General features: G+C 39.1%; 1 protein-coding gene across 2 annotated transcripts in view; it reads left to right on the forward strand.

The window, feature by feature from the left end:
• LOC130917605 (mucin-5AC-like) overlaps positions 1 to 16,811 on the forward strand; it is a 33,369-nt gene extending 16,558 nt beyond the window's left edge. For both annotated transcript variants that reach the window (XM_057839184.1, XM_057839185.1), the window contains exons 15-19: positions 8,271 to 8,383; positions 12,529 to 12,700; positions 12,789 to 12,901; positions 16,298 to 16,469; positions 16,647 to 16,811. In XM_057839184.1, coding sequence (XP_057695167.1) covers positions 8,271 to 8,383; positions 12,529 to 12,700; positions 12,789 to 12,901; positions 16,298 to 16,469; positions 16,647 to 16,755 — 679 coding nt within the window. In that variant the 3' untranslated portion in view covers positions 16,756 to 16,811. The remainder of the gene's footprint in view (positions 1 to 8,270; positions 8,384 to 12,528; positions 12,701 to 12,788; positions 12,902 to 16,297; positions 16,470 to 16,646) is intronic.
• Positions 16,812 to 22,968: the final 6,157 nt, after the last annotated feature.

Consider the following 22,968-nt stretch of genomic DNA (forward strand, 5'->3'; position numbering starts at 1 on the left):
AATGGGGGGGGGGGGGGGGTTTGAAGGTGTTGAAATGCCCCCCCCCCCCGGCCAAGACGCACGGAAACGGCGACAGCCAAAACAAGTGCCGCTCGGCCGATGCTGCCTCCGTGCGCGCCAACCGGGAAGGCAGAACTTCGTGCGTTCTCTCTGACATTAACCCTTTGTACTGACTCCATGTTCCAAAAGTTTGAAAAAGACTCGCTGAAAGCAGGTTGACAATTTATTCGTCGACAATGGTCAAAAACGGACGACGGAGGGACAATTCTGGATCCAAAACAAGGCTACATGTTTCCGAGCAGCAAAAATCAGTGTTATCTCAGTGCCCAGTCTTTTTAAAGTCCTTGGTGAAGCGGGTCGTGTCGAAGGTGTGTCTGGGCGTTGCTTTTGCGTCTTCCCCTTTTTGGGCGGCTTAGGTTCGTGCGCAGATGGGACGCCCGCTATCAACTTTGTTGTCCGGGCTATCTCTACTTGTTGTAGGACAAAGCGCTTTGTCCTTGGAGTTTGCTGGGAGAGCTAATTGCAAGAGTTGGTGCGTCGATCTTGTTCGTGACGCACGCGTTGGGCTTCTGTGATAAGATGGCATTGTGTATCTCTTCTATTTCTTCTCATTAAACTATGGTGTGCTATTTATTTTATATTAGTAGTGCAGTCCTACCGTGACAAATGAAAATGATACTATTTCCTGATTAATTATATTAAGTGTGTTAGAGTAATGCAAACAGTTAGACTGTGCCTACGAGAAACTGTACCATTTTTCTCATCTTCCCCTCATTAGCCCGGATAAGGTGATTCACTTTACTGTGTCAAAGGGCATGTAGCGGAGTCTGCTTAAACAATAGTTAGATGAATGTGTTAAACTAATGCAAACAATTATATGGTGTGTGCGATGACGGTACCTTTTCCCTTCAATCCCCCTCACGAGCCCCGACAGGGGATCATAAAAACATGGATGTGGCCTTAGAACTTAGCTTTAGCAAGTGGTGGAAGAAATGTAGCAGTTGATGAGCAGTTTAAACAGGGATGTGTGAAATTTGCAAGTCCCCCTCAGGACTCCTGTTAAATACTCTTTAAAACACTATGCTACCGCCTCAAAGGGTTAATCCTTGGTTGTCTTTGGTCCCGTAGCTATAGCTCACAGTGACCTCTTTGTACAGGTGCATTGAGACCGATTTTTCATGATCAATTAGACGGGCTACAGATCCAGTTAGTCCTGTCGCTAAGAAAAATGAGATACATTCAGTTAAATTTGGCCCCAGTAAATTTAAATTTAAGTTCCCACTTGTCTACTTCTGTAAAGTTGAGGTCAAACACCACCTGTAGTAAGAGGGAACTGTGCGCAGCCCTGAACAAAAAGGAACGCCACAGAATACAGTGTGTCCAAAACCTCCGAATGGCTTTTAAAGGAAAAAAGATGATCACTGACAAACTGCTAAATCTAAAAACATAGTACAGCAAAAAAACATTCCCCCATTGACTAGAGAATGGTGAAAAAGCGGTACCGTACAAAAGTGGAATGTTGCAATACAGAAAAACACAATGAACTCGAAATAAACATCTTCCCCCCCCTTACCAGTAGTTGAAAATGATGGACACAGACGCCTGAAGGAAAACTTTATTCTACCCCAATTAAAGAAACTTTATTCCGCCCCATTTACCAAAAAATGAATAAACATCCTAATTAAAAAAAAAATATATATAAAAATAACAAAAGTTATATTCTCCATCCCAAATGACAAAAAATGGCTAAAGAATAAAAAAACAGAGTTAAAAATGGCAAAAATCTACAGAGTACTATGATTTATAACCTAACGAAAAAATGGTAGTCTTTGAACAAAAATCCCAAGAACAAAAATGAATCTACTGTGATTGTGGAAATATAAAACAACCCAGTGAACTTGTATGACATGTGTCGAGGAATTACAAAACCCAAATGTGACTGCAAAAGATCGAAAAAATAAAGCCCTACTACATAATGTGTATTCCCACCGCTTACCAACAAAGTCAGGGGAGTCTTTCCACACCACATTCCTAACAGCAACATCCGCATGTGAAATCAATAAAAAGGGAAAAAGCAAAGAAAATCCAAACCTTTTTAGTGAAAAATATAAAAAGAACAAATAAATAAAAGCACTATAGCGACAGGGACCGTGACGCTAAACCTATTTCCATAATCAATTGTTGCTTCCTAGGAAATGGGTCAAATGGGAAAGGGTCCTTGTTTTCTCCCAGTCCGGATCAGTCATGGTTGCCCCCCCCCCCTTGAGTAGATCCCAGTGTAGCTGTAATCTGTTCAACTCAAAAGAATACAGAGCCGCCAACATACTTTAAACCAATCACTAATTAAAGCATAGAATGACTTGGCCTTTGTGTAGAACACAAACAAAGAGTTTAAAGTGTCTAAAATATAATGTGGTACCTACAGGAAAGTGAAAATAAAATGATAAAAGTAAAGAATCTTAAATACATCTGGGACTATGTGGTGTACTTAAAATATATCACGTAATCGCATGTTTTAGTTTTGCCTAATGCCCATGAGACGTCTAAGGCAGGCTAATATCTCCAACATTTAAATACTCTCAATCTCAAAAGGACCTGAAAACATTCACCTTGACGAAACACAGCATCGTCAGCTGGGGTGAGTATAAAACCGTGGGTACAGTCGTGACGGCTGTCCCTTGGCGATGAGCCATTATTTTGAGAGCCCCTGTTCTCACACAACCACCAACTCACGCCTGGCATGGTACTTTCTCCGCATGTCATAGCCCTGAGGGAATAGGTGGGGTCTGGAATCAAACCTTCGATCCTCCAACCATTGGCGATCCCTTCTCCCACCCGCGCAACCGGTGGTCCGTGTGCCGGTGCGATGGCTCGCATGTCACACCCAGCTCCAGCTCAGCTAGCGTTCAGAGTAAATGTCTTCCCATCCTGTCAAGATACACATCTGGTGTTTCAGGGGATGAATAAATAGAAATAAGGATAAACTTAAGAATAGCCGATTTGTCATACTTATCATAACTGGGCTTATTTATAACCTTACCACCTGAAACGTCCCAACAGCACCCGTCTCAAAACTCCAACATGTGATGTGGCAGATCATTATCCTTAAACCTTAATCTTTTGGGAAACAATGTGGTCAGGGAAAACCTTTAGATCGTTGTAATGGCCTCTGCGTGCTCCTAAAATGTTTCGTGTTATTAAAGCAATGTGTCAAACTCCATATGTCTAAATGACATTATGAATAGTATTATGTTTATAATAATTTACTGTTTGTTGGGCCTAAGAACTGTATGTTTAGAGTTGAACAGACTGTACAAGTCAATAAAAATTTACAGTTGTCCGCATCCATATTAACTTTCAGTAATAATGTTGGTGTTACCTTGACCCACTTAACCCCCTCTAGCCATGCCCACAATTGCAATCGTAAGCATGACTATATCACTCATAGCTACTACTCAAAGTGCATTATGAATACCCAGTCCATGTTATCATTCCCAATTTGCATCAACTTGTGTGATACCCCAATTATCTAGACAAAATAAACTATCCACTATGGTGGTCTAAATACCATTATTTGAGATTCTAACTTTTTGAAAATAAGCTTAATAAATAATATTGATCGTCAACAACCCTAGCACAAGGAATCATTTTGTCGAAAGATGGGAGTTATACATTCAATTACTACGGTGTGTGGTTGTCTACTCAAAGTTTAAACTGTTCAATGTTTACCAATGCAACAATCAACACAAAAGCATTTATGTCTTATTATTTCCAGTTTACAAACCCCTCATGTCCAATTCGGATCCAAAACAAAGCCACTTAGCAATAATCAAAATATTTATGTCTTGGAAATTGATGCCTTTTCTTTTGTGCCTTATGTCGTTCAAAATACGCATCGTTCTCCCCTTTTGTGAAACAATTAGGTCCCCAGAAAATAATTTCAAAATAACAAACCAGTAAATAGGATCAATAGAATAAATGCAAGCCAACCATTTTTTGTTTTTTGTTTTTAAACACAAAACGATGTCCTCCAAACAGGCAAATATAAAAATTTCTATTTTATAAAAAATGAAAAAATGCCATACCAATATAAAAAATAGAATTTTTAGAAAAATTATAAAAAATGAAAAATACAGTTGGCATAGGCATGGAACTAAACAACACTTACTTCACTCGTCCTTTTTTTTTTTTTTTTTTTTTTTTTTTTGAAAGATTATTCACGTCCTTAAAAATTCAAAATGTCTGTTCTATAAAGGTGTCAAGAGAAATGGAAAAATATCAAATGAGGGTAATTCATCAAAAAATCGAAGATGAAACCATAAAAATTGTCTTATACTGGGGAAATTGTTTTTATAGGCCGTAGATTTGGAAATAATAAGTATTCTGAAGTTAAAGTAACTCCTATCTAATTATAGTTTACAGTCTCCGAGTATTATATTTAACATTTAGTGTAAGCAATTTCCCCGGCATAATAAATTGTATTCGGCACAATGCCAGTGTTTGTTTACGTTCTCAAACTTAGTTACTCCCCTCTTATGTAATTTGTTAATTAGATTTTTACTGTGGTCTTTCTCTTTAAAAAAAAAAAAAACTGGCTGCTAATTTCCCCTATAATTTAAAAGCAACAAAATTTACATCCATTGGACTTGTCTTTTCATCTCAAATCATGAAATTGGTGAAAATGTTTTTTCCTTTTTGGGTCGCAAGGATAGCCCTATTCTATTCGCAGCTGATCCAAAAGATTACATTTTAGTGAAATTTGGCATTTTCAAGTCCTTTGAAAACCTAAATCAACTTTTACATTGTCCTGTATATTAAAGTTAACACATGAAGGAGATTCTCCCTCCGCATTCTTTAGAGAGTCAATAATGGCTAGGGAAGGAGTATCGTATCTATTGTTTTACCAAAACAACCAGAGACTTGAGCTTGAGATGACCCACTTTAAAACTTTTCTTTCCTAAACTTTAACCTGTTAGGCAAGGCATCTCAAACCTAAATTAGCTTCTATAGACTCCAAATTAAACTGAACTACAAAATAAATAAAAAATCATCTTTACAAAAGTGCAAAAGAAAATACATTAAATGAAACTATTTCCTTTAAAGGTCAACAATGAAAAGCAAATATCCAAGTTAAAAATAAAAGTAAAAATTAATAAGACTTACAATTTATCTCATTCTGGGAACGTTATCTCCGATGTAAATTTGGAATCGTGATAAGTGTTATGAACGAACAACTTGCCCATTTTTTTTTTTTTTTTTTTTTAAACTCCAAAGATGTTCTAGTTACTTTAAGGGGTGTTATGATTGTCAATTAGCTCAAGTATTTACAATTCTTACATTACATTATTACAGGTTTTATAATCGCTCCCTATTTAATAATCTGTCAATTAAATTTGGTCGTGGCCTGTCTCGACAAAGTTGGCCACTTATTTCCTACTATATTTTCATAACTGCAAAAATTAGGTCAATTATAATTCTTGTGATGTCAGAACTAAAATTGATAAAGATATATTGTTGTTCTTTGGATCACAGCTGAATTCACGACAGCCAATTCTATCAACATGTGATCCAAAAGTGACGCCTTCCCCATATTCATCATGCTCAAATCCCTCAAAAAATTAAATTAAATTCCAAACTATTCGTTATACTAAGAGCGAGCCATGATGCCAATTCCCCGTTATTAACTTTAAGGTTTTCTTTGCTTTTTCTGCTCGCATGTGTTAGTCTAATAATTGTAAGTTTGCGGTTAAACACATCAATTTAAGTCTTTTGTCTCTCTACATTCTTTTGTGAGTAAAAAACATTTGTTAGAGAACGCTTATTTAATCTAGGACTTTACCAAACATCCAGGGACTTCAGCCTTCTCAGTTTCTTAACCTGCATTGAAAGAAAGTATCAGTTTTTCACCATGCTCTGAAAAAAAGTTTATCAAGCGATCATTTGTTATTCTTCACGAACCCATTTCAATCTTTGGTCAAGACTTGCAAAACTATTGCTATTCTTTTCGGTACTGGGTTTCTGGCCAGAGCTGGAATTGCTGATACCGGGTGATCAAGCCGAGCCCGACACGCCAGCCCTGCCGGATAAAACCAGTTTCATTGTTTTTAAGCAATTTAAGCGGCTTTTGTAATTTTAAAGCATTCTATCATATTCAATCAAGCTCACGGGTTTATTTTCCTCTAATGATGCCTCTTTTTCACTTTATTAGCTCTTCATCTCGAGTTCTATTTTAATATTAATTTTTTAAATTAAACTGTCAATTTGATATCACCATTGGTAAAATGTGCTTGAATGTTGCCAGCCCTCCTTACTTTGCTTGGCCAGAACAAGAGCAAGGGGGGCCTCACGCCCATCGGCCCGTGCACCTCATTTTGAACATTGTGTTCCTTTTCTAATCAGATCTACTGATTAAAAAAAAATTTTTTTTTTTTATACATGTTTTCCCTCTTTGGCTCTCAATTTAATCTTAAATAGTTAACAAAAAGGACTGGAAAATTCCCTGCTTCGATTCTAACCTCCCCTTATAATTAATTTTGGCAAAACCCAGCGGATGCCGTCGAGGACCCCATGTTGTAAATAGGGGCCACCGCCGGCCCGCACTCCTTATTTTGAATACGGTGTTCTTTTCCAATCAGATTGCGCCACTCTAGGTGCCATGCCAACGGCTGTCTCGCTGAACGTTAACGGGGCGCTTCCTATTTTTTCGGCTTTATTTCGACCAACACTAAGCAAAACAAAACGTCCACTTACTTTAACAAGAGACTACACGACACCATAGCAACTTAACATTGAAACAACAACAGTGGCAGTCCACCCCGGCTTCCCCATTTTAATTGTCACTTTTCTTGTCATGGTCAATTTTAGTGCATTTGTACAACCTTCCATCTCGGGTCCCTAACCTATATTTTCTGCTGGGCGAATGTATACTTATGGTCATGTTTTTGCTACCACAGCAAAATTATTCCTGCTTACCGCAAGCAGCGAGGCCCTCTTTGCTGCTGGGCGTCACTCCAACAGCGGCCTTAACCTATACTGTTTTGTCGGTTGTACCTGGGGCCGTCCTGGGCCACAAAAGGTGGCCCAAAGACGCCACAGTGTGCCCTCCCGACGGGTCTTGCACCTATCTTTTGAGGAGGGACCACTCCCTAGGGTTCCTCCACCCAGCTCACAACCTCTGCCTCGTCAGACGTGAGGGGCGGGCAACCGCCACGTTCCAGTCCCGGTGAATTTGACCCGGCCTGACGCTGCCTCGCCAGTCAATTCACTTCCTTTGGACAAGTATATGTCATATATATATATATATATATGTATATGTGTATATGTATATGTATATGTATATGTATATGTGTATATGTGTATATGTATATGTATATGTGTATATATATATGTGTATATGCATATGTGTATATATATATGTGTATATGTATATGTATATGTATATGTGTATATATATATGTGTATATGTATGTATGTATGTATGTATGTATGTATGTATGTATATATATGTGTATATATATGTATATATATGTATATATATGTATATATATGTATATATGACATATACTTATATATGTATATATGTATATATGTATATATGTATATATATATATATATATATATATATATATATATATATATATATATAGCGCGCAACAGCCCCCGCGTCAGATCGGAAACCAACCAAATGCTTCATTGAGTGAGTCCGCTCAAATTGACTCACACTTTGTCGCTCACCCGCTTCCGATCCTCTGAAAAATGGCGCGATCGGCCCGATTTCCGATCATGTGATCGGATTGGGACAGCTCTAATGAATGCAATGTGGTCAGTGATCCACAAAAGTCTTACCGAACAGAGCTGTTCAAGTCATCTGGTGAAAATTTATCTAGTTTTATCGCAACCCCCCCCCCCAAAAAGTCACAATGTCAGTTTTTCCCAATATTGTTCAGCCCTAATCGGGACATCCATAGTTTAAATTGAATAGCACTGAACTGTACTTGACAAATGCACTGTAGCTGATTTTAAAAAGTTTGAAAATCTTTTGCTACGATTAGAGAACCCGCGTACAAGCAATTGGACTCATAAGTTGGCACGCTTTACTGTATTGGAATGTAACAAAGAGAAGTTGTGCAACTTCAAAATGCTTTACATCCAAATTTTGTATTGAATTGGGTGGGTTTGATTTTTGCTTGCAAAAATGTTTCATGATCTTTTCCACTACTGGTCATGAGGTTAAACTAATCTACAAACTGTTTCTGGTTTTGTCTCTACAGGTCTAATGTGCGTAGAGGGTTTGTTTGTAGAAATCGTGACCAGCCACGAAATGATCGCTGCGCAGATTATCAAGTTCGTTTCTTGTGCCCCCTTGAATTCTGCAAGCCAAAAGGTAATCTACATTGTTTCTGTAAAAATGCTGAAGTTTGTTTCATGCTAGGCTGTAGGTTTGGTCTCAACATTGGTAGGGACAAATGCCATAACTTGCACTTTTTGCTGGGGACAGGACGTTCATAATGATCAAGGCAAAATCTGTATTGACTTATACTTTGATGTGTATTTATCAGCCTACACCAATTCAAACCTTTGTTTTCAAAAACTATTGAAGAAATATTTGAAAAAAAATGTCTGGATTTCATGAGCAATTTTAAATTGCATTATATTAACATACACGATAAATAAAAGCTTGTTAATCATCTCTTAACTATCCAGCAATTGAAAAAATGTCTTAAGACCGCTCAACTTTGTGTAATATAAAGAAATATGACTGGAAAAAAACTTTTGTCAGGGAATAACAAATTAAAAAAATAAAATAAAATGGAGTGGTCCTTAAGGTAAAACACTACAGCTTTTGTCAACAACTACAGCCAAACTCAACAACAACAAAAAAAGCTCCTGTGGGCTGCATTAAGACCACATAAATAAAAAGTAAAATTGGGGAGAAGGGGGTAAACCTCAGTTCACTACATTACTCACAATTTAACTTTAACTTAAAACGCATACAGGAGGACACCTCTCTAAGCACGTTCCTACTAGTTTTGCAGGTTGGCAAGTTCACACAGTTTAATGTTATGCTAACTGATGCAGGTCAGACTTTCAGTAGCCAATTTAGTGGGGTGTTCCTCACTTCCACAACATTGACGTCTTTACATTTCTTACAGTGGCTTCCGCTGGATTAAAAAAAAAAAAAAAATCATTGTATCTAACGTGTGTGTGTGTGTTGGGGGTGGGGGGCTCAAATCATCAGCCAATCAAATGTGCGTTTAGGAGTAATAAAAACTGATCGGCTAATTCATTTTTCCCCGAATGTGGCTGGCGGTCTGAACTGTCTAGACTCCCAAATCTGAATTCACTCAACAATTACATCAGCAAAGAGCAAGAGGCATGCAGGACTGCAGCAATGTAGGCATTAGCGCCAGCTTGAACTCTGCTTTTAAGCACGAAGCGAGTTTGACCAGTCATTAAAAAAAATAAAAGTATAAGCCTGACAATTTTCGATTTTCATTCTGTGTGGCGAATGAGCGATGTTTCATTATTGCACACTTGACGAAGTCGGGGCAAACTGACGCACCCACGTCATGCGTAATACAGTGATACCTCAGCTCACGAACGCTTAAGCTCACGAACTTTTCGCCTCAAGAACATTAAAGTCGCGAGCATATAGTCTCTGCTGACGAACTAGTTTTCGGCGGACGAACCAATTCACGCGGTCGAAAAGCGCCACGTGAAGCTGACGCACGCTCACGGCGTCCCAGTTCGTCCCCTCACTTTCGTTGAGTGCGGACGTGGTTTGTGTTTGATAGACATTTTGGACCATATTGAGTGTACTTTTGCTATTATGGGACCGAAAAAGAGTTACCTACAGTCCTTATGGAAGGTGACTCGTGTTACCAATTCGCCCTCGACTGGTAATTGGCGGTGCTTTCAGCTTCCCACCGTAGTGAGAAGTGGACCGGCGAGTCACGTTGGCTCGTTGTCGTCGGTTGTCTTCGGTTCGCCCGATTTCCTCTCCAGAAAGGTGGCGGCGTGCATACAAACACCCAGAGGCGTCGGATGGCTTTTTGTGGGCACTTTTATGAACAACCAAAAGCATGTGGGGGGCACAGCACGGGAGTCTACGCTAACTGCGCACTTTGCCGGTAACACTCTCCTTCCAAACAGTAACTCCCTCCCTCCCTCCTCCTCCCACTCCATTCCATCAAGCCATCAACTACCATCACAAAGGTAAATAAAATGACTTTATTATACAGTAAAGTTTATTTCTTTAATTATAATACAATAGCACATTTATTATACATAAAATAAGGTATATTTTTGTGTAGTTTTAAGGCTTATTTAGTAGAAAATTATGTTTTATAGGGACCTGGGAACGGATTATTCTCATTTTAATGGTTTCTTATGGGAAATAAATGTTCGGAAGACGAACTTTTCGCCTTACACACACTTTCTGGGAACCAATTATGTTCGTGAGCTGATGTTACGTGCCAAAGATGGCTCGCGAAAGGCGTAACATAAAACAATCCACACAAATGGACAAGTGGACACAAATTTATTTACACAATAATCAAACTCTCAATGAATATGTACAAAATGCCGAGGAAGCGTGACTTCAGGGTAAGCCCAGGCCAAAACAACAAACAAAAGCAACTACACTTAAACCCCACCCGCTAACTAAGCCCTGATCATGTAAAAGGAACAAAGAAAAGACAGCTTCTAACCTAACTTCCTACTCTATACAAAACAGGAGAAAACGGGTTGAACAGAAATGGCGACTTACCCTTACTTGCTTCAGTGCTCTTATTTACAGTGGTGAACAAAAACGATCCAATAACGAATAAACACAAAAGACCTCACCGAAAAAGCGGGAGTGTATCAAACTAGCGATCAAAATGCAAACGAGCGTGAATGGCGAGCAAACAGCTAGCGAGGAGGAACGCGACAGAATACTGCCAAATTGCGACCTCATAGAACGTTGACAGCGGCAGGTTTATGAAGCTTGGCGCCTTTTTCTTGGCCAATCAGCTGCGGCGACGTCGTTGGTCCGTCCTGCGTCGATCAGCTTCCGTCACAGTGGGAGGGGAAGCAGCCAGCTGGTGGAGGCGACGATCAGCTGACTGGAAGAACCTCAGAAAATTAACCATTAAACGGCCAGGGCCGTCACAGCTGAGGTATCACTGTACTTTAACGGTCTCGATGGACAAAGGCGGTCTGAATAGGCACGCCAAAAAAACAGATGACAAATCTGATTCGTGCATTACGACCGGTGGTCAGAACCTAGCCTTAATGACCTATATAACGCAAATGAGGTTGCTTAAAAGTTGGTAGGGACAATTTGGGCTAGGGTCACACTACAGGTCTTAAATGCATGAATCAGGTTTTTTTTGTCTTGTCTGTTGTTGTTTTTTTTTTTTTTTTTTTTGGTGTGGCCATTCAGACTGCCTTTGTCCATTGAGACCATTCAAGTGTTGCGCATGCACACTAATTCGCAGTCTGACACGCTGAGCAAGACCCGCATGCGCAGAAGCATCAAATTAAATGACCACACATGCTGGCTGTCATCAGTCATTCTAGGGGTATCATATTTTGCTTTTCAAAAAGAGGACACAAATAACTGACATAAATGATCCCCGCTTAGGCCTATATTCAAATTTTTTATATGGATCGATGGCATGCACGCACTGTCCATGCATGTCACACACATACAGGCAGTTTGCTTACACGGCCGAGAGTTGGGGAAATATTGCTCATATAGAGCAGAGAGAAAACTGATCATTCTCTGACTTACCCTCACCCCATTTTTATTTTTATTTTTTATGACTGTTGTCAAGCCCGGCCCTTTCCCCAAAAGCAGTGTTCAACGCAAGCTAGGCGCTAATAACGCACAGCTGGACAGATACCGTAGTGCCGCTCTCGCTTTTTGATGACGTAATTGCTGCATGAATTCCGATTTGGGAGACTTGACAGTAAAGACCGCCTCGACATTCTGGAAAAATGTGGCCCAGATCGGATTTGAACCACATACGAAAGTGACCCAGATCGGATTTGAAATGGTCCAGTTCTATGCAACTTTGTCTTTGTTACAACTGATCAAGCACGGGCAGTTTAACCAATAACTGGTCCGGGGAAAAAAGTTGCACCTGATTGCAATCAACTGATTGTACTTGTATGACACCAAATTGGCGAAAAGGTTTCCTCTTGATAGGTTACAACGAAAACCCGCACCCACTGCGGCCCTTTGTGGAATAGTTTGCCCACCCCTGAGTTAATGCCTCACTCGAGTTGGAAAAACACGAAAAAATCAGATTCATGCGTTAAGAACTGTAGTATGAACGTAGCAGCATCCTGAAAAATTGGTAGTGTTTTGTCCCTATGCAAACCTACGCCTTTGGTTTCATGACCATTGATTTGTGCAAGAAATGATAGAACATGTGAATTTGGGATAAATGACAAAAGCAGCACACCAATTAAAGATTGGTGTTGAATGCCACAGTTGACAGCTCAAATTTAAATCTCGACTTGACCACCCCACTCTTACAGAATGCTGGACTCCATGGTTTGATCGAGACGACCCTAGTAGTACTGGAGACTACGAAACACTTTGTCGCCTGCGCAAAGAAAACCCATCAAAGATCTGCGACCATCCTGTCAAAATTGAGGTCAAAACAACAACTGGAGCCAGTGTTGATTCAACAGGCGATGTGATCCATCTGTAAGTACGAAATGACATAACCATAATGTTGACGTAAAATATTTTCAGCTTTTGTTGTACTGACAGATTCTGCCGTGTGCTTCCACAGATCTGATGTCCTTAGAGGATTTGTCTGTAGAAATAGTGACCAGCCGCAAAATGGTCACTGTGCAGATTACAAAGTACGTTTCTTGTGCCCGCATGAATTCTGCAAGCCAAAAGGTAATTCTAAGCAAAATATCATCCTGCATTCATAGATAATCTTTTCCATACATTGTTGATGAAACATTCAATGTCATTTAAACATGCACGGTAGGCCGATTGAGCACTCTACCTATCTCTGCTCACACCTAGGGACAAGTTAGAGTAGCAGGAAATCTGAATCAAGAGTATTTACTTCAAAATAATTACTCAAAAGCAGTTATCAAAAATGTAATAGAGTACAAGACTTTTTTTTTTTTTTTTTCTCAGCATGTCATATACTGTATGATAACTTATTATAGTGCTGCAACGATGAATCGGTTAACTAGTAATTCGATTAGAAAACGACAAATCAAATTTGGTTGCTTCGAGGATTCCTTTTAGTGTGACGTTGTTTGCCATGGTTTGTTTGAAAGGTGTTGCATTTAGTTTTTTTTTTTTTTTTTTTTTTTTTTTGTGGGGTGGATACACTGCTCTCTTGTGGCAACAGTGAATATGCCATAACTCCTCTAACATGGCTGAATCCAGCTGCTCCCTATTCAGACCAACATAAGGGATGTTTTTGTTTGAGCTAATGTGTGTTTATGCATCCGTTATTTAGTTTAGTATATTTCTTTTTTTTGTGTTTTTTGTGTGGGAATGTTTGAACAATTTAAGAGCATTGTTTAGGAAAAAAAAAGTTGGTGTTTTATAGCATTTATGCTAGCAAGCTTTTGCAGTTTTCTTTTGTTGTACTTGGATCCTCATTTTGTGTATATCGTTTGAGGCTAAGCTTGGGTAATTTATTTTTAAATGCATTTATTTTGTGAAAAGTGCAATTCTTCATAGTTTGTAATAGGAATTTTATGTTGTATTCGCATGTAATGCTCTTATGAAAGTGTAATCTTGGCAAGCCAAAAATTTTTGCAATCACAAACACTTGTTTGTTTTGCATATTCTGAAATTCTGCAACAAATTAAATGTTTGTTATCAGATTTATTTCAACTATTACCTAAATAGTCGATAGCTGCAGCCCTAACTTATTACATTACCATATTATCGAATTCAGACTAGAACTCTAGATATACATCACCCATCCAAAGAGCATGCGTGCCCTCTAGTGGACAAAACATATTTCCTACCATGAAAATAAAACGATATCCCCGGTGCCGAATAAAAAGTGGGAGGTTAGTTAATCTGTGCTTTTGAGTAATGTTGATGGGAGTGCTCTGTCAAATAGTTATTGCGTTACAGTGCTTTAAAGAATCTACATAATCGAACAGGCCAGCGTGATCAAAGGACTTCTGACTGCAAGCTTGTGTGTGGTCATGTGACTACTTTGTTACATATGACGATGGAGTTGTTTATTGTTGTAGCGTCTTATCGGTAAGACTGGAAGACTCACTGTGGGCAACTCTGGCAAAAATTGAGTCAAATCTATGTAGAATAAAGAGAAATTTAAGGACTCATGTAGTATAGCAGTGCTTCTCAATTATTTTCTGTCACGCCCCCCCAAGGAAGACGTAAATGTTTCGCGCCCCCCCCCCCCCCCAACTCTCTGCCGCAGCTGTAAATAGTATCATTTGTCTATAAAATTACTATTATAAATATGCATCTGCCTAACATTGTCCTTTTTTTCTAATAAAGAAAAAAAGTAACATAGATCAACTTATAATAAAGTATAACTTAACATTGTTTTGTTTGTAACAGAGAAGACTTGATGTGCATCAATTTGCCTGAATTAAAAAAAAAAAAAAAAAAAAAATTCACATCCAAACTAAAAAATACACTCAAGGTACATTTTTGACCATTTGATACAGGAAAATAAAATGTAATAAAATCAGTAAATAATAACAAATTAAAATTGATTAGAAACATTCACTCATGAGGACAATGTGCCAAAAAATTTGACCGAAAAAACAAATCTGAATAAAAGAAAGTGTCCTTGGACAGGACAGTTTTTATTTTTGCTGCTCACAGTATTTTTACCTCCTTTGCAATGGTGTGGAGTTATTTTGCAATGAGCATGCTAACAATGCTCACTGGTTTACTGATATAACACTGACAAAGCAGGACGATTGTTGGCAATATTCGGCACGTTTTCACTGGAAAAAATCAAGCGGCATAACAATGAGATTGGGGTCTAATGTCTTTAAGTGGCGTCTTAATTGATTTGGCTTCTGGCTGTCTGCTATAATTATTTTTAGACACGGTAAACAGTGGTCTTTCATCATCACCCACTGTATTAAAAGTCAAAGCTAAAAGGCAAACGGCACGAAAAAAGCGCATTCACGGCGGCCGAGGTAGAACCATAGGTGAGGGCGGTCGTCGTGACGATCCCAAGCCGAAAATGGCACTTCTCGGGCGGCGACGTGAGAACCGGACAAGACAGTGGGTCGCTGCGTGAGTGAGTCAGGTGTAGGCGCACTATCCTATTCCCCTCACTATCCACTCGCGGGGGCCTGCGCTTGTCAGTGACGTTTCTTATTCTCGCTATATGATTATATAACTTTAACATTTGTTAATAATACGCTCTGTGTGTATTATCATCCATCGCTTTTCCTTTTTAAATGGGCACTTTTAAGCGAATGCAATAAGTAACAACGGGAACATTTTTAAACAGGCATTTCACGGGAGAGCATTTCGACTCTTCGGCCATTCGGCCAATCATATAGCGACTCTTCGGCCAATCATATAGCGAGAGCGAGTGGATAGTGAGGGGAAGAGGATAGTGAGCCTACACCGGTCGGAAAACGGCTTTCGAAAAGGGCGGTGGCACACTGCTCTTCATATCTGTTGTCTGTGTGTGCTGAGTGCTCTTCCTTAGTTCAAAAATACTGCACGTACTCTGAAAATGAGAGCGCCACTGCCACCTACTGAGTGGATGTGCAAATAAACTTTATTCCAGTACGGCAAAAAAAAAAAAACATGTTCCCCGAGGTCACATGCGCCCCCCTGGCATCGCTCTGCGCGGGGGGCGCGCCCCACTATTTGAGAAGTACTGTAGTATAGTAAGAGTAGTGAGACTTGAAAATCAAGTAAAATGTATGGTGTGGTAAAACTACGGTACTTAGAATATTTTTCTGTTACTCAAATAAATGTAAAGAGTTACAACCCACTTCTGGGTGTGGGTGATGGTTGTCTCCGTGTGCCTCACAATTGACTGGCAACCAATTCGGGGTGTACCTCACCTAATGCCCATAGTTACGTAAATGGGATCTGCTGTCACACCCTCATAAGGATAAGCCATATAGAAGATGAAAATGAAACAATCCAGAGTCTGCAGAACAGTAGTTGGACTTCTTTTCCAAATTTTGTCGATCATGTAGTGCAGGATTTGAAGTTAAGAAAAGCTGACATCTTTTCTTCCCACAACTCTCCACAAAACATACTTTCCAAATATTTCTTTAATCTTGAGTCTCTTGATGCATCTTTTAGTATGCAAGACTCCATGGTACGACAGAGACGATCCAAGTGGGACCGGAGACTTTGAGATACTTGAGAAACTCTACCTTGATCATCCCAAAGAAATCTGCCCAATTCCTCTCGACATTGAGGTCCAAACAGTCACCGGAAGTAGCCTGTCTTCATCAAATGATGTCGTAGCTGTGTAAGTACTAGTCATTGAACATCTGACTAATAAACTAATCTTTAGTCTGCTTAGATTGGTGCAGTTTATAAGGAAATTCCTTGTCCAATAAAATCCATATGCACTGAATTGATTTTCAAAAGCTTTTTGCCAGTGTTGTGATATGACTGATTATGCGTTTCCCTACCATCTCTGCAGAATGGATCCAACTATTGGGTTTATCTGCAAGAATGCTGACCAGAAGAGTGGACGTTGCTCTGATTATAAAGTTCGTTTCATATGTCCCATTGATTTCTGCAATAGATAATAAAATGAAATGTTTGTACAAATTTGTATTCATTAGGGCAAGTATAGGTACTCATTTGCAATACACAACAGCTGCAAATCTAAATAAAAAATGTTTCTGACATGTGAGCAAAAGCAGGAAAATTCAGACCCCCTGTGCAGCTTTAAAAATTAATATGTACGGCATATAGATTTCATCGTTCAGTTTAAAAGTGGAATTTTAATCTTGCTGCCTCATACGAGACCAGGGGTCGCCAACCCAAAATGTTTAAAGAGCCATAATAGAGCAAAAAACAAATGTCTGGAGCCACAAAATATTTAAAAGGATGGATAATGATAATAAAGGCAACACATGCTATAAGTATCTATATTAGCCTACTATAAAAATGACTAAGTTGGCTACAAATACATAATGAGCCTTCATGATTACTGTATTTTCCGCACTATAAGGCACACCGGAAAGCCTTCAATTTTTCTCAAACCGACAGTGTGCCTTATAATCTGATGTCACTTATACTGTATATTGGTTCATCATGGCATGGCATGACATTCCATTTAGCTCAGCTCCATCTTGTGCATGTATTCCGCAAAGACCACACCTACTACTACACCTTATTATGCAGTGTGAAAATGGTTTTAAAATAGGCCATTCATTGAAGGTGTGTCGTATGCGCCTTAGAGTGCGGAAAATAGTGTTTATTTTCCCTGCAGTGCATCCTATAGGGAATGACGTACCACGTGATTACTGTTGTACGATGCCGCCTCAAGTTTAACATCATTACAGTATTAATGCATTAGAAGAATGTCATGTTTGTCCTACGGAAGCCATGTCCTAAATAAAAATATTTTCCTCCATTTTCAAACGTATTTGAAAAAGCTACTGGGAGACACTAGGCAGTACTAAAGAGCCGCATGTGGCTCTAAAGCCGCGGGTTGCTGACCCCCTGTACTAGACATACCGTTTTAGTTGGTTTGTCCCTTAATGTTTTTGCAGTCATTGTCCTGTGTTTTCTAAATTTTTATTTTTTAAATCCATTGTTGTTCAAACTCTTTTATTAGTGTTGGACGAAGTGACTTAATGGTTGCTTGGTTAAAACCCAATTCAAAAATGAGACCGCATGGAGGTGGAATAATTATCCCTGCAAAAAAAGTGCTCACAATCAGATTTATGAATACTATTTGAGAGAAATGGTTATTTAGTGAATGAAATGTTTTAGATCTTAAGAGTTTGTCTAAAAAAAAAAAAAAAAAGGGAGCAAATACAAGTGTGTCGATGCAAAGAAATGCTTAATGCTGGCCTCCTTTATGGACATTTTAAAGATCTATTATGGTTCTGAAATGTTGAAATTTGGATTAATTGTATTTTTTTTGGACACATCTTCTGTCTTAAGTGTGACACGCTTCTCCTCTTTAAAATGCACACACCTGCCATCCTTGCCAAAAACATTAATACCTGCAAAATGTTGGCTATCATGCATCTCGAATCACCCAGTAGACTGACCTTCCTGGGGAAAAGTGTTGTGTCCTAGAACCTGACATCGAAAACAATACACACAAAAAACTAATAAAAATGCCATGATAAATTCATTCTCTTATTCAATTTGTAATTTCAAAACAAAACTCCTGATTGCATATTTTTGCACTGGAGTCAGTTAGCAGATTTTGACTCTGCCGGTGGTCCAATCCGATACATTAAAAACAAAACAAAAAAAAAACTTATTATCAGGTCCAAACATGTTACAGTGCTGTACTTGCTCTTCCGCTTTTTCCAGGAGTGTCGCGGAGTATAAAACGTATATATTTTTGTATCTTTTGGCGATGCCATTGTATGTCTGAATTATTTTGTTACTTTTTAGCCCTTAAGTAAAAAAGTGTTGCACTCCAGTGATCCTTCATTTTTTGCTGTCAATGGGGACCCCTCCTCCCCTGTGGAAAAATCTGCGACGTAGAGGCGGAGCTTAATTAAAAAAAAATTTTTTGTGTGTGTGTATTCAGTGTTTTCAAATTGAGCAATGGAAAGTGACCCCCCCCCCCCCCCCCAGAAAAAAGTGTTTAATTTTTTTTTTTAACATGTTACTGTCCTACCAAATGATTTTTAAACAAGAATAATGTAGCAAAATGCTGGTCTTTATTGAAAGCTTCATTGGGTGAGTCCACTCACGCTGCTGAAACCAGCCTCTCGTCACTTACACAATCAATTGCCACAGCACACTACCGCTTGTGTTTAACAAGCTAAACAATGATTGACAGGTCCGTGGCTTAGAAGATAGCGCTACAAAGCTTCTCTGGCCTTGTATCGCAAATCGTATCATGTCGTGAGATACCCAGAGGTTCCCAGCCCAAGTGCAAGGTCTGCAAAAAGACTTGTTCTTAGTGAAGGGAATAGGTACCGTTCTCGCACACACCATATAACTGCAGTAGTCTAGCACAGTCTTCTAACTATAGTTTAGGCAGACTTTACTCCATGCCCTTGAACACAGTAAAGTGAATCACCTTATCGGGGCTCCTGAGGGGGAGATGGAAAAATGGTATCGTTTCTCGTAGGCACCGTCTGTTTGCATCACTCGAACACACGTAATATAATTAATTAGGGAATAGTATCATCTCATATTTACTGTAGGACTGAACTACTCTAAACACACCTAATATGAAATAAATAGCACACCATAGTTTAATGAAAAGCAAAATAGATACACAGCGCCATCTTATCACAGAAGCCCAATGCGTGCGTTACGAGCAAGACTGACGCACCAACTATCTCAATCAGTTCTCCTGGCCACAAAAAGGACAAAGAGTAGCGTGCTTTGTCCTAAAACAGGTAGAGCCAGCCTGGACAACAAAGTTGATAGCGGGCGCTTGGGACGTCAAGACCAGCGTCGGTTGCTGTGGCAACCACGTCCCATCCACGGACAACCTAACCGGCCACAGACGGATGGTCCCAAAACAACACTCAGCCACACCTTCGGCCCGGCCTATTCCACCACGGACTTAAAAAACACTAGACACTGAGATAACACAGATTTGCTGCTCGGAAACATTTTCGATGTAGCCTTGTTTTGGATCCAGAGTTTTCAGTGAGCCTTCTTCAAACTTTTGGAACATGGAGTCAGTACAAAGGGTTAACACGAGTTGAACGCGCGGAATTTCCGCCTTCCCAGTTGGTGCGCGGAAGCGGTAAGCAGCGGAGCACCATTTCCATTCGGCTGTCGCGGTTTCTGTGCGTCTTGGCCGGGGCGCGGATTCCAACATTAGGGACAATGGGGGTCAAAGCCATTGAGTCACACATGAGAGGAGAAAAACTTTCAGCTTAAGTCTATATCTTGGAACTAGAGTTCAACATGCCGAATGGAATGAATATCTGAAAGTAACCACTTTGCAAAACTGCCATTTTAATGGGAGAAAAGGAGTCTAGAAATTTTTCTTTTTGATTTCATCTTATCATACTTTTAATTCCTGTCGCAGTTTCCCGAGTGTCATTTCTGTGTCTTTTATCATTATTATTGGCATATTTTTATACTTCAGTCAACAGATTTTTAGAATCTGCCAATGCAGAGTCCCGATCCGATACAGAGAAACTTTTTTTTTTGTTTTTGTTTTTTTTTTGTGTTTTTTTTTGTTTTTGGAACAGACGTTCCAAACAAGTTACAGTAATGTAATTTTTACAGTACTTCCACTTTGGCTTTTCCCGGGAGTGTTGCAGAGTATAAAACGTATATATTTCTGTATCTTTTGGTAATGCCATTATATTTCTGGATTTTTTTGGGTTACTTTTTAGCCCTTAAAAAGTCAAATCTATCAATGAGGCTTAAAGATGTATTTGCATGAAAACGATGTAGTATTCATGCCTGGCCCAGGAGAGTACATTTTTTTCAAGGTGACAGCCAATGATGCATTTCCTTGACGACAACAACGTTAGCCCGAAAGACATACCCACAACATACCCACCCACTCCACTTCATGCATACACTCACTCAAACCTACTGTGTTCAATCAGCAAACCGTGCACTCTTTTTGGGATGTTGCAGCAACCTGGAGAAAACCCACGCTTAGAATAGTGGAGAAAAATGCTTGTCTTTATTAAATGCTTCATTGAGTGAGTCCACTCAAATTCACTCACTCTCGCTGTAGAGAACAGCCTCTCGACAACTAAGATTGACTAAACTACGATTAACACATTTGTGCCTTTGATCGTGGAGCTAACGAGTCTTTCTCTCGCTAGATCAAAGCTACAAACCTGTCAATCATTGTTAACTTTAAGTACCAGCTGTACTGGTGAACAAGAAAAGCAGTGGGAGGAAGTGTGAGAGGCTGTACAAGCATGAAGCAGAAAAACTTTTTTTTTTTTTTTTTTTTTAAAATTAAAAACCCGATCCTTTATACCCGATTCCGATCCTCTTAAAAATGACGTGATCGGCCCGATTTCCGATCACGTGATCGGATCAGGACATCCTTAATTATTACATTTAGAGTTCTGTTTGTTGACAGTTGTATAAATAAATATTTAGGAGTAAATTATTTTTCCTTAAACATATTGCACTATTTAGTGGTATGAAAAAGTATCTCAACCATTTGGACTTTCTCACAGTTTTTGCATAAAATCACCCTCAAATATGATTTGATCTTTGTCCAAATCACACAGATGAAAAAAATAAAACTAAAACCACCCAAACATTTACAAATTTTCATATTTTAATGAGGATAGTATGGAAACAATGACAGAAGGCGGGGAAATAAGTAAGTGAACCATCACATTTAATATTTTGTACCCCTGCCTTTGGCAGCAATAACTTCAACCAGATGCTTCCTGTAGCTACAGATCAGTCTGGAACATCGATCAGTACTAATCTTGGCCAATTCTTCTCTACAAAACTGCTGGAGTTCAGTCAGATTTGGGATGTCTGTCATGAACAGTCTTTAGGTCATGTCACAGCATTTCACTGGGGTTCAAGTCTGGACCTTTTACTTGGCTACTCCAGAACATGTATTTTTGTCTTCTCAATCCATTCTGAAGTTTTACCTCTGTGTTTTAGATCATTGTCTTGTTGCAGCATCCATCCTCTTTTTAGCTTCAACTGTCACACAGATGGCCACAGGTTTTCCTGCAAAACATCCTGATAAACTTTTGAATTAATTCTTCCATTAATGATTGCAAGTTTTCCAGGCTCCGAGGCAGCAAAACGGCTCCAAATCATGATGCTCCCTCCACTATGCTTCAAAGTGGGGATGAGGTGTTGATGTTGGTAAACTGTACGCTGTAAGCATTTTTCCTCCATACATGACATTGTGTCTTACTCCCAAACAATTCAACTTCGTTTTCATCGGTCCACAAAATATTTTGCCAAAATTTCTGTGGAGTCTTCAAGTGCCTTTTTGCGAATATTAAATGACCAACAATTTTTTTTTTTTTTAAAGACAGCAGTGCCTTCCTCCCTGGAGTCCTCATGTGAACACTATTGTTGGCCATATCGTTACATACAGTTGATGTGTGCAGAGATATTGGACTGTACCAGTGATTTCTATAAGTCTTTAGCAGACGCTCTAGGGTTCTTTTTTACCTCTCTGAGTATTCTGCGCTGAACTCTTGCCTCATCTTTGTCAACTGTTTACATGATTGACAAAGTGCTGTTACATTGAAAATGTTAAGTAAATCTTAAATTATAATAAGGGTTATTTTGTTGTGAATAAACAGCACGCCAAAACCTCAATTACATTGGCAAAACATGATCCTTGCTGCTTTTGCTGTGTGTCTTAAAGATCATCTAGGAAAATTGTTCATAGCATTTGAACTGGGAAGACAGTTAAATATCTTTTTCTCTCAGTTTCTGTTTTAATGTGCATTTTTATTACTTTGCTACATCACACACAAGGCTTGCAGAATCCCTGAACAAACAAGTGAAATGCTACTGTTACAAAAACATAAAAATCATAAATATAGCAATCATCTTATCCAATCAGAAAACAAAATACTTAGATTACATTTCAATCACAGGGGCATCCAAAGCGTATTTTGTAGTCATAGCATTGTTTGTCTTTCTGGTCTTCATTGCGACAGGCAAATCCTTCGGTGGCACTATATCTGTGAAAAGAATCAAAAGATAACTAAATATATTAGTCAATTGAAAAATTATTGCACCAGTGCTGTTTGTACTTCAGTTATTTTAAAGGTGCACAAGGGTTGCAGAGATGCGATAGCATATCCCAGCACTTCCGTGAAGTTGCAAGCCCCTATCAGACG

This window comes from Corythoichthys intestinalis, chromosome 6 (genome assembly GCF_030265065.1).
Source record: "Corythoichthys intestinalis isolate RoL2023-P3 chromosome 6, ASM3026506v1, whole genome shotgun sequence".
NCBI classification, from domain to species: domain Eukaryota; kingdom Metazoa; phylum Chordata; class Actinopteri; order Syngnathiformes; family Syngnathidae; genus Corythoichthys; species Corythoichthys intestinalis.